Source organism: Leptonychotes weddellii, chromosome 13 (genome assembly GCF_054177405.1).
Source record: "Leptonychotes weddellii isolate Sample4059 chromosome 13, ASM5417740v2, whole genome shotgun sequence".
In the NCBI taxonomy this organism is placed as follows: Eukaryota; Metazoa; Chordata; class Mammalia; order Carnivora; family Phocidae; genus Leptonychotes; species Leptonychotes weddellii.
In genome coordinates, this window is record NC_138381.1 from 69,230,734 (window position 1) to 69,243,451 (window position 12,718).

Genomic DNA, 12,718 nt, shown 5'->3' on the forward strand with positions numbered 1-12,718 from the left:
CTGGGTTCACTCACAGCCAACAGCCTGGGAACACTTGGCTTTTGCCTGAGCTGAGATGGCTGGCTTTGTCTGGGATGTTGGGGAAGACTTGGCTTTGCTCTCCCTGGTCCGTCCTCCTTCGGTTGATTAACTGACCAGCCTGGACACATTCTCATGGATATGGCAGATCCAAGGCAGCAAGTAGAACCATGCAAAGCCTTTTTCTATTGGCTGAGGTGAGAAACTTTCACAACCGATTGGAGGGTTGTGGGCACAGACTCTGCCTCGTTTGTGAGTTAATTGTAAGGGCACATTGCAAAGGGTATGGAGGCAGGAGGCATAAAGGACTCGGGGTATCTTTACAATCTACCACAGGTGGGTATAGAAATGACTTCTAGATGGGGGACCTGAATAAAATCATAGAGGGGGGACATTTGAGGTGATGTGTTTAGGGAATTGCATGGAAATGAAAGAGGTAAGGAAGGAGAAATGGACTACAGCTGAGCCCTGAATAATGTCTGAATTTGAATGTTATTCTATAGAACAGTGTTTCCCCAACTCATTAGTTTGACCCCACCATTGTGCTTTTTGCTGTATCTGTGTATGTTCTTTTTAAAAAATATTTTATTTATTCATTTGAGAGAGAGAGAGAGACAGAGAGAGCACAAGCAGGGGAGAGGCAAAGGGAGAGGGAGAAGCAGACTCCCCACTGAACTGGGAGCCCAACAATGCAGGGCTCGATTCCAGGACGTGGAGATCACGATCTGAGCCGAAGGCAGACGCTTAACCATCTGAGCCACCCAGGCGCCCCATGTGTATGTTCTTTAAACCCACTCAATTTTTAAAAACATACATGTATTTAAAAATAAACATTATACAACTATTATAATGGAAAACTAGTATCACTTTGCCATGAATGGAAGGCAGTCAAGAAAATTAACACAACAGGGGCACCTGGGTGGCTCAGATGGTTAAGCCTCTGCCTTCGGCTCAGGTCATGATCTCCAGGTTCTGGGATCCAGCCCCGCATCAGACTGCCAGCTCAGCGGGGAGTCTGCTTCTCTCTCTCCCTCTGCTTGTGCTCTCTCTGTCTTTCTCTCTCTCTCTCTCTCAAATGAATAAATAAAATTAAAAAAAAAAATCAACACAACAAAAACCGTAGTATCATGGGATGCCTTCAGCTCAGGTCATGATCTCAGGGTCCTGGGATCGAGTCCCGACCGTCTCCTCGCTCAGCGGGGAACCTGCTTCTCCCTCTCCCTCTCCCTCTGCCACTCCCCCCTGCTTGTGTTCTCTCTCTCTCTCTGACAAATAAATAAAATCTTTAAAAAAAACAACAAACAAACAAAAAAGTGGTGTCATTATTACACTGTGCTCACTATTGTTACCTGCCCAAGGCTATGAGTCTATGTCCTGCTCTCTGTTACAGAGATCAGAACATGCTAGGTGTTAAAGACATAGCATCACTGGACAGAGACTGTCTCCTTGATATATGGTCAGATAGCTGAAGAGAGATTTGGACGGAGAACATGCTTACTATGCGACCCATTGTCACTCAATGCCATGCCTCAAGTTATCAGTGTGACCCACGCTTGGGAGATCTGCTATTCAAGAATGGGTGTTTGAGCGGGGTTGTGACATGGCTCCCTGGCTCCTGCCATTCAGCATCAGGGCTCAGTCTGGTTTTTCAGTCTTCTGTGACAATGAATGCTTAATCAAAAATATGAGAGACTGGGGCACTTAGCTGGCTCAGTTGGTGGAGCGTGTGACTCTTGATCTTGGGGTTGTGAGTTCAAGCCCCACGCTGGGTGTAGAGATTACTTAAATAAAAACTTAAAAAAATAAAGGTATGAGAGACATGATGTTGCTTTCTTTGTTTCTTTCTTTAAGTCAAGAAACCACATTGTTTTTATCGTTTTTATTTATGTCAAGAAACCACATTCTTATTTCTTTCGCCATATTTGAAATCCAACACGGGCACATAAAGGCATAAAATAATGAAGAGTAAAACTGTATTTATTTAGGTGAAAAGCTTGAGGAAGGCCAGTTAGCAAAAATCCCAAATTTATAGATATAGTTAATAAAGTAAGCATGTATCCTTTTAAGCAATTTCTGTAAGTTGCTTAGATTTAAATCCTGTGAATTTCAGAATCAGGATTTAAATAATGAGTTAGGAAGACAGTTTTTAGTTTAACCCAACTAAAAGTACCTTTCTTTGCAGTATAACTTTGTATATTTTAAACATTGGAGAAAGGATACATTTGATCTTTAAAGAATACGTATTTTGAAAGAGATTAATTTTAATTTATCAGAAAGACTTTTTCTGGTACTGAGAGTTAGTAAATTTGGGGCATAACCCCTCCCAGGAAACTGTGGCAGATGCTTGTGAGTTTATGGAGCGCAAAATCAGCACTGTTGCTACGCATTCAGCACCGCTTTGCATGAATAATCCCTTTTAACTCTCCTCACAATCCTGTGAAGTAGGTACACTTGAACCTTCACTTTCCAGGTGAGGAAACCGAGGTTTAGAGCAGTTTTGAAACTTGCTTGAGGTCCTTTGGCTGCTGAGGAGCGCAGTGGATACCGGAGCCCAGGTTAGCCTGATTCTGGTGCCCAAGGTCCTAGCCCCTCCCTGACGCCGCCTCTTACTCCAACACACGGGCATGGAAAAAAAAAAAAATTAAAGACTTTACAGTAGAGTCCTCTTTCTCTGGTTCTATATTGTGCTCTTCTATTTTTGCAATTACTAATAAGCCCTCAACTTAAATCAGTGCAAAGGAGCAAGCCTGCTGGGCATGCTTACTGCCAGTAATAGGTGACATGATCTCAGGGTCTGAGCGATCCATTTTGCTGTTAATTGCAGGGGTTTCTTTTCTGTGCGGCAAAGAAAGTTATAATTCTGAGACCTCTTTTGTCCTGAAACTTACTAGAATAGAGAGAGAGAGAGTGGTAACTGTTGGAGACAGTTTTCATATCTAAATCTACCTTGTTTTTGAAAGTTCACACAGTATTCCATCCTATGGATGTGCTGTAATTCATTCATACTTAATTTTTCGGTTAATGGACCTTTTTATTTTTAAAAAGATTTTATTTATTTATTTGAGAGAGAGCGGGGGGTGGGGAGGAGCAGAAGGAGATGGAGAGTCTTAAGCAGACTCTGTGCTGAGTGCAGAGCCCCACATGGGGCTCAGTCTCACCACCCAGAGATCACGATCTAAGCTGAAGCCAAGAGTCGGACACCTAACCACCTGCACCCCCTGGGCACCCCTCGGTTAATGTACCTTTTTAAACATGGTTTTCCAGATTTTATTTTTAAGTCATCTCTACACCCAACATGGGGCTCAAACCCACAACCCTTGAGATCAAGAGCCATGCATTCATCGGACTGAGCCAGCTAGGCACCCCAACACACATAGAGTTTTAAAAATATAAATGTAATCATAGTATATGCTGTCTTTGCAGATTGCTTTTTCACTGAAGATGAAAATCTTGGAGATTTTCCCGAGTCAATATGTATCAATCTACCTTTTCAAGTCTTTAAAATTATTGTGCTGCAGTAACGAGCCAGGCCTTTATCCCCACGTACACACATATATAAGTATTTCTGTAGGGTGGATTCCTAGAAGTGAGACTATTAAAACATTGAGACAAAAATCAATGCCTTCCAGTGGCATTCTCAATGGTTTCTCTCATTCTTGGTGACACTGGATAGTATCAGTGTTAAAGAAATTTTGCCAAGGCCATCTAAACATTTTTTCCATTAATAAGCAGGTAATACATATACTTCATATTTTCTAATTTTGCTGTAGAGAAGCAAATAGAAAAAATCTCTATCAATAATCTTAATATTTATTAATAATCTCATTAATAATCTTAATTATAATTATTATTAATCTGAGTAATCTTAATCACCTATAATCTTACTAGCAGAGATAACTACTGCTCATATTTTGTCATATACCCTCCCAAGGCTTTTTCTGTGCATCTCTACACATATAGTTTTATAAATTTTTAATGCATGATTTGTACGTTATAAATATTATACATATTTTATACATTATTTTTAATGATATGCCATCATAGAGCTATATTGTAATGTACTTACATCATCCCCTATTGTTGAAGATTGGATTGTTTCCAATTTTTCGTGGCTCTTTTCAATTTAGAGCAAAGCCTTGTGAATATTCTTAATTATTTCTTTAGTATAAAACCCTACAGGAGCACTGTCCTTAGAAATACATTGTAAGTGAGAGAGGTGTGCCAGATGTTAGTTTTTACATAACTAGTTTTCCTTTCTTGTGTCGTGGCATCTCTCCATAGCATGAGTTCATGTCCATCTCATTCTATAAGTATTCGTGAATTTGTGAATATTTGCATGTAAGATTCATGTAGTACAAAAGGATTTCAATGAAATGTTTCTCTGCTGTACTTTTAATCTCTGTGACTTATTTATTCTATAACTGGAAGTTTGCACCTCTTCCTCCCCTGAAAAGTACAGCATTGGGAATATAGTCAATACCATTGTAATAACTTTGTACGGTGACAAATGTCACTATGCTTATCTGCTTCTGGTAGTGAGCACAGCATAATGTATGTAATTGTTGAATCACTAGGTTGTGCACTTGATACTAATATAATATTGCATGTTGACTCTGCTTTAATTAAAAATTAAAGTAAAAACAAACAAAAATGTTTCTTCCACCCCTCTTCCTCACCCCTCTCTTCCCTTCCCTAGGTTATTAGAAATCCTCCCAGAGAGTGTCTGCATTTACAAAGATACATAAATGTAGACATTGCCCACATGCATGGGAGAGCATTTTTATGTAACAATGTATCTTGGAGATTGTTCTGTATGAGTACATAGCACGCTTCCTCATTTTATTTTATAGCTGCATAGAGTTCCCTTGTGTACCTGCATTTATGAGTCTCCTGCTGATGGACCCTCAGAGTGTTTTCAATCTTTTGCCAATCTGTAAGAAATATTCTTTTATAGTCCTCTTGCCCAGGACGGCATCTCTAGGTGAGTTCCTAGAAGTGGAATCTTTGGGTCCAAGGATCTATGCAGTGGAAATGTACGTGATTGCAGCCCAAAGGCCCCCCAATAAAGTGACACCCCTGTGTGCCCCTCCTCCCTGCAGTTAAACCAGTCTTTAACATAGGCATTGGATGGGTTTCGGGCGGGGAGGGGGCAGTGGGGAGATTCTTGTTTATCCTCCCTTGGCCGTGCCTCTGAGACCCGCCCTCTGTCCTCATCTGTGTCTCCGCAGAGCAAGCTGGTGAAGTACTTCAGCCGTCAGCTGTCCTGCAAAAAGAAGGTGGCCCTTCAGGAGCGCAACGCCGAGTTGGACGGCTTCCCCCAGCTCCGGCACTGGTTCCGGATCGTCGATGTGCGCAAGGAAGTCTTGGAGGTGACTGGAGATGGCCCCCGGCCCCCTGCCCCCTGCCCCTTACTGGCCAGAAGCCAGCCCCCTGCACAGCGGGTTTTTGCCTGTGCCCGGCACATAGTAAGCCCCCAGTAAATATGTGTTGGAGGAAGGCGCAGAGAATTTCTGATGCTGTCCAAGTGGGTTGTTAAGAACATGGTTCTATGCTCAGTTGGATCCTCTTTCAGCTCTGCCACTCATTAGCTCAGTCACCTTGGCCGAGTCATGTTACCTTTTAGACTGGTGCTGTCCAGCAGAACTTTCTGCAATGTTGGAAATATTTTATATCTGTGCTGTCTGATGCAGTGGCCACCAGACCCAGGGAGCTCTTGGGCACTTGAATTGTGATTAGTTCATGTGACTGATGAACTGAATTTTTAATTGTCTTTAATGTTAATTAATGTGGCCGGTAGCCACCATATTGGACACCACCGACTGAGGGCATTAGTTTTCTCATCTGTTAAATGGGGGTAATGATTGTCTCCTCTTCTGAAGTAGCTAGAAAGATATAATGAGATGGTCCATCTAAAATGTTCCGCTCACATTTGGGCACCTAATAGCATTCAGCAAATGTCAGCTTGTTATTATTGTTGAAAGCTTTGGAAGTAACAGGTGTGGACCACATCCTTAAAATCTCAAGGATAGTGAGATTTTCCTACCCTCTTGGATCCCAGGTCCCCACTCTTTCCAGTGTCCAGGCCTTCCTAATAAAACCAGTCACTGAATATTTGGGGCCAGGAGTTGTCCTAAGGGCTTTACACCCAGGATCTCAACTGTTGAGGCTGTTCAGACCCTCACAATGGTCTTTTGAGGTGGGGACAGTTATCCCCATTATGCAGAGCAAGAATCTGAGGCTCAGAGATGAAGCGACTTCCCCTGCTAGTGAGTGGATGGTGCTGGCAGGAGAATGCAGCTCAGAAGGACTCCGGAGCAGGTGGGAAGCACTGTGCTTTCTCCTCCTTTGTCTGTTGCTGGGGACTCGCTGAGCTGGGTAGACAAGGGGGTGTCCCCCTTGCCTGCAGGACCAAGTGCCATTTCTCATGGTGCGCCCTTCTTCTTGCTTGAAGAGGCCCGGAAGATTGTCTTCCACCTTTTGTCTTTTTCAGACCTTGACCTCTATGTGAGCTCACCTGAACCCACCAGATGCTGAGCTAGACGAAGGACCCACATATTCCTCCATCCCTGCCCCTGCCCCCACCTCATGCATGCTCATTTGATGGTGTATGATTCTATGTTCCTTTATTTCCTTCCCAGGATGGAATTTTCATGTGAATATCCTTAAAATGAAAGGTCACGTATAACTACAGACAGTACATTTTTTTTGCAAGGGCCAATCCACTTTTTAGAGGCTTTTGGGACCAATTATTTATCAAGCGGGGTGAATACAGAGACAAAATCATCTCAGCCAAGGGCTGAAATCTGGTGGCCTCCAAGCTGTTCCTTGTATCTGATGCACAATTTTTGTTTGTCTGATACGGTGTTTGCAAAAAAAATTTTTGAGCCAATATTTAAAAGCATAAAGAGTTTGCATAAAACCCCTCCAGATCTCTGGCTTCTCTCGAAAAAGCCAAATTGCTGAACACAAGGCACTGAATTTCCATCTGGTGGCAATGACCTGATTTCTGCTGCCCCTTCAGATCATGCAGGCTCCTGCTAGTTGGCAGTTTTGCTCATTTACCTGGCCTGCAGGTGCCCCAGCTCTGGCTCTTACCTTAGGCTGTTAGAATCCTGGCTCCACCAACCAGGGGATGGGGAGGAGCTGGGGTTCCAGCTCTCTGCCTGCAGCTTCTGCATGCGTCCACCAGAGGTCCCCTTTCTGAGGGGGAACCAGCAGTATGGCGAACGCTCCGAAGTAACAGCCTGGGTTCAAACTTACTTGCTGTGCATCCCTGCGCAAGTAGTCTAACCTCTCTGAATTTTAGTGTCCTAATTACAGACCAATGATGATGATGATGAAAGTACTACTTTATGTGGTCTTTGTGACATTTAAAGAAAACCCAAGAAAAGCCCTTAAAACAGTGCGCCATCCGTTTCATTTTCGCTTATTATTGTCACTTTATTGAACGGAAGTGCATCTGCTCTGTTAATCCGGGTTTCCTTAGGCTTTGTCCATTTTTTATGTCATTATTACTTCTGTGATTTTTTTTCTGTGACCCCAAATTTCAGTGGAAATTTAGTATTTGGGGAGTAAATGATAGGATTAAAATGCACAAGTGAATCCTGAAGCAAAGAGGAGAATTCTTTTGGGTTGTGAATGAGTCCCTCTAAATGTGATTTTTTTGGTACCTTCAGATCCTGGACCATCACTTTTCTTAAAGTGGGCTTTACGAGCCATGTGTCCCTATTTGAGAAAAGCCCTAAATGACTTAAGTATTGTTTTCTCCTGCTCCCTGCCCTAGTGAGTTGGAAAGGCACTGATTTGACTTCATGGCTTTTGCTCTGCATCTGTTTTGAGGCCGGGAAAGAAGTTTTCCTCCTTCTGGCTGCCAGTTAAATGTCCGTATTGGGGGTTGGGGGGCGGGCAGGGGAAGGTGTCTGATTTTGTTGTAATATGCAGATATGGCCACAAGAGGGCAGAAGTATCCTAGTGTCCTAGAATCTCCATTTTTAGTATCTTAAAGTACTTATTTTTAAATAACATATGTAAAAACACTGGATACCATTAGCTACTATAAATGAAGGCTCTCCATTTTATATACACATATGATATAGATGCATAAATATGCATAAATGCATAAAGATGCATAAATATCAAAGTTTGACAAATTTCAAGGTGTATCTATATTATGGTGTCCGGGGACATATCGTTTTGGGGAAGGGGGGGTGGTTGCTGGTGGTGGTGAAGGGACATTTACAGCTGGCAATCCTGCCTTTTCTGTTCCCAGCCCATCTTTCCAGAAGTGTTCCTGTCCCCACCCCATGCCATACTCCAGCCTTACTACTTTGTCTTAGAATGCAAAGCCGTGCCCTATGGGGCTCAGACACAAATCCGGTTTCATTTCCAGCGCTGAGCTACCCACGGGATTCCAGCTTACCGCCACTTTGGGTTCCTAACCCCCCAATCTAGACCCTAGAAGGTGTGGCCAGGGAGGACAGCCATCAGGAGACTTGGGCTATCCAGTTTGCTCTGCTCTGAGTTCTCCCTGTACTGGGGACAAGCCAAGCTGAGCAGGAGGCATAGAGGGCCATCCAAAGACGAGGAAAGTGGAGCCCGCCCATAAGGAGTTCAGAAGGTACGGGGCGGGGGGCGTGAGGGAGACAGATAATTAACTACCACCGTCTATGGACCACTGTCTGTGTGCTAATGATAGGGGCTACCTTACCAAGTATGCACACTTAAGACCTCCATTGTACAGGGGCATAAAGTGAGGCTCAGAGAGGGTAAATGACTTGCCTGAGGTAATGAGTGGCCAAGCTGAGATTCAAACCCAGGCCTGTTTCCCCTAGGTACCGCTAGATGGCAGTGTGGAGGCTCAGCCCACTCACCTTCCCTCCGGGCACCTGAGGTGTGTTTACCATCCTTCTTCCTTCCCTCCTGTAGGAAATCACCCCTGGCCAGCTGAGTCTGGAGGACCTCTTGGAGATGACAGATGAGCAGGTGTGTGAGACGGTGGAGAAATACGGAGCCAACCGGGAGGAGTGCGCCCGTCTCAATGCCTCCCTGTCCTGCCTCCGGAATGTCCACATGTCAGGTGAGCAGGCCCGGGGGATGGAGACTCGTCCCCAGCACATCGGCCTCGGTTCCTCCCGATTTCCGTGCCTGTGCTGCAGGCCAGGATGAGACAGTCAGCTTTGGATGGTAAATATCACTCACGAGCGGAGAAAAGAGGGGATTCGGGAGCCAGAAGGGGTGAGGGCAGTTCTTGGAAGCTCATGCTCAAGGGAGCGCTGAGGTTGTAGTGCATTTGGTTCTGGATAATAAGAGCCCAGATATGGAAATCCAAGGTGTGCATAGGTGATCAGGGTCTTTGTACCTTAGACATTCTTAAATGCCTTTGCATTTTGGGTCCACATCCATCTAACTTCTTCTTCTTCTTCTTTTTTTTTTTTTTTTTACATAAACAATAGACATTCAGTGTAAAATAAAACAAAAAATAGATAAAAAGAAAAGAACTATCCCAAGCTTTGCCCTCTAGGGAACCTACCGTTGTCATTTTGGTAAAAAGTTTTGGTGTAATTCTTCCAGACAAATGGGTATGTGCATCCTCTTTTTAAACAATAGAATTAAAAAAAAAACAAACAGTAGAATTAGGGGACGCCTGAGTGGCTCAGTCGGTTAAGCGTCTGCCTTCGGCTCAGGTCGTGATCCCAGGGTCCTGGGATTGAGTCCCACATCGGGCTCCTTGCTCAGCAAGGAGCCTGTTTCTCCCTCTGCCTGCCTCTGTCTCTCTCTCTCTGATAAATAAATAAAATCTTAAAAATAAATAAATAAATAAACAATAGAATTAGGATTATCCATGCACATTTTGAAACTTTTCCCCCCCACCTAATTAAATAACCTCTGTGACTTGTTTTATCAGCTTGGGGTCCAAATCGTTAGAAAAAAAAAGCAAAATTCAACCAGATGAATTGGAGATCAGTTATGAATCGGGCAGAATCCCTTCTAGCAAGTAGAGAAGTTGCACAAGAGAAGGTTTTTATAGGCAGGAGGGTAGGGCAAGAGTTATTAGCAAAACAAAAGAGAGAGTTGTTTCCTGAGAGGTTAAAACTAAGTCTGGGTTTGCTATCTTGTGGGGGTGAATGACTCCATTTTGGGAATTTTTTTCTTTTTTTAGTAGGCCTTAATGTGGGGCTTGAACTCACCACCCTGAAATCAAGACCTGAGCTGAAATCAAGAGTTGGACCCTTAACCAACTGGGCCACCCAGGCACCCCTGGGCTTGTTTTTTTCTTTTTTCACATCATCTGTCTTTGATCTTTCCCATTAATTGCTCAAACCCTTGTTTGCCTTTATTAGCAGGACATCACGTATCGTCCTCTTGAATTGCCTGCTCCTCACTAGCCTCATGATTTCCCTGCAAATTCTGGGGCCTTTGTAGTCAGAAGGGATCGGCTCTGCAAACACCCCCTAAATCTGGTCTACCTGCATGGTTGTTTCAGTTTCTGCCACTAGGTGTCACTGTAGGACCTCAGTCTGGAACCGTCAGGCATCTGCTTAGCCACAGAAGCCTTTGCTGGATTCAGCATGGAACATTCAACAAGTTATTTCCTGACTACTATGTGCCAACAGGGCTGGGATACAGCAGGGAATGAAAGAGAACATATTTGAAACAGGTCATTGGCCTGGATTCCTCCCGCCTCCCGCTCCCTGGTGCATGCCCTTTTGTATTCTTTCTTGCTAGCACATCCTTATCAAAGCTACGGTCATCATCAAAATGGACCCTGAGTCAGAGGCTGTCCTCTTATTGAAGGATATTTGGCAGCATCCCTGGCCTCAGTTATGAGATTAATAACGGTATCATCCTTTCTCCTCCCAATTCCGGTCATGACAAACAAAAACGCCTCCAGATAGTCTGGTGAACATTACCAGGTAGCTTTCCAGAAAGTTTGTATCAATTTACTCCTCTCCCGGCTCCTCCACCCCTGCCCCCCATGATACATGAGAGTGAACACTGAGGTTAGGTGGTTAATTGCATTTCCGAGTTCACATCTTCCCATCAGAGTTTGGTGAAGTTCTTATAAGTAGAGCTGGCCTCCTGCTCTGCCTGAAACAGGTGTTTCTGTCAACCCTCCGCAGGCTGAGCACTCATCCTTGGTGACATCCTGGGCTGGGCGAGACCTTGAGAGGGCCTCTACTCTGGTGGTTTTCAGTTTTTTGTTTTTTTTAAGATTTTATTTATTTGACAGAGACAGCGAGAGAGGGAACACAAGCAGGGGGAGTGGGAGAGGGAGAAGCAGGCTTCCCGCCGAGCAGGGAGCCTGATGTGGGGCTTGATCCTAGGACCCTGGGATCATGACCTGAGCCGAAGGCAGACGCTTAACCAACTGAGCCACCCAGGCGCCCCTGGTTTTCAGTTTTGATCAAGATGCACAGAATTGGCACAAACAATGAATCATGGAACACTTCATTTAAACTAATGATGTAATGTAGGGGGATTAACATAAGAATAAAAAAAAATAAATTAAAAAAAAAAAGATGCACAGAATTGAATTGGATTTACATTGCAGTTCTGTACACACACACACGCACGCACGCACACACACACCTGAAATGAGTCTTGTGAAATAGAGAATTACCATCAAACTCATTCTTACTATATATGGTATTTTGCATTGTTTTCTGTTTCATTCTGTATCACTTACCCAATGCTGGTAATGACCCATCACTTTCATGTCACACCTCACTTACAGGGTGTGAGCCATGGTTTGAAAGACGGTGATCTCTTCGATCCTGGTGGGGGAAAATTTTTTTCTCTCTATCCTTCTGGATACTTGGCTGAGATGGCCCCTGTAATAAAAGATTAATAGGAGAAAACAGAGGTTTACTAACATGGATCCCTTCTGTATATGTGGAAAAGCCTTGGGGAAACTGAGTAACTCTTCAGAGTGGCCCAAGGCATCACCTTAAATCACATCTCTAGCTAAAGACAAAAGAGAGGGTTAGGCGGGGCGGGGTGGGGGTGGGGGAGAGGCAGTTACGGGAGGTGACCAGGAAAAGCACAATTAACAAGGGGAAGGCGGTTGTACAGAAGTCTCTGCCTTCTCCACTGATAGAAGTTTCTAGAGTTTTAGAGTCACCCTTCTGATACCGAGTTGGAGACACCCTTATACATGGAGGTTTCCGTTATCAATGTCAATGTCTTTTACAAAAGTGAGACTTCTACTCGGGTTTCAGAGCTTCCCCTCTGTCTGCTGTTTTTTCAAAATAATCAGCCTAAAATAACCCTTATGCCAAAGGGACATATTTTGGGGTAGCAAATTCCGCTCCCCTTCATCCTCCTGCCTCTACCAGCCCTTCCCAGGCAGCTCAGATCCCGTCTACAGTGTCCTGCCTCCGATACAGCCTTATGGCCACTGGGACCTTGGCAACGGTGGCCAAGTGCTGCACGTTTGTCTAAATCCTACGGCTCTTGGTGCTGAGGTCAGCGTGGGAGCAGCTCAACTCAGCGCCATGTCGGGTGCATTACATTGCACAACCCAAGGAGGTGTTGGAAGCGACGAACTTTGTATTACTGGTTACGAGGAAAGAGGCAGGGAGATAGCTCTGCAAGCACAGCCTCTCCCAACAACAAAATTGGGGGAGTTTTAAGCAGCAGGCGTGTGTGTATTCACGCAGGAGTTTGGCAGAGGACAGTTCAGTCTAGAATTGGGACAAAG

The 12,718-nt window shown here is 44.3% G+C and overlaps 1 protein-coding gene across 1 annotated transcript in view; it reads left to right on the forward strand.

Annotated features, from left to right (window-relative positions):
* Positions 1-12,718, forward strand: part of KSR2 (kinase suppressor of ras 2) — a 364,696-nt gene that overhangs the window by 78,574 nt on the left and 273,404 nt on the right. Inside the window, exons 2-3 of the mRNA XM_081802115.1 lie at positions 5,247-5,387; positions 8,944-9,094. Of these exons, the coding sequence (XP_081658241.1) occupies positions 5,247-5,387; positions 8,944-9,094 (292 nt within the window). The remainder of the gene's footprint in view (positions 1-5,246; positions 5,388-8,943; positions 9,095-12,718) is intronic.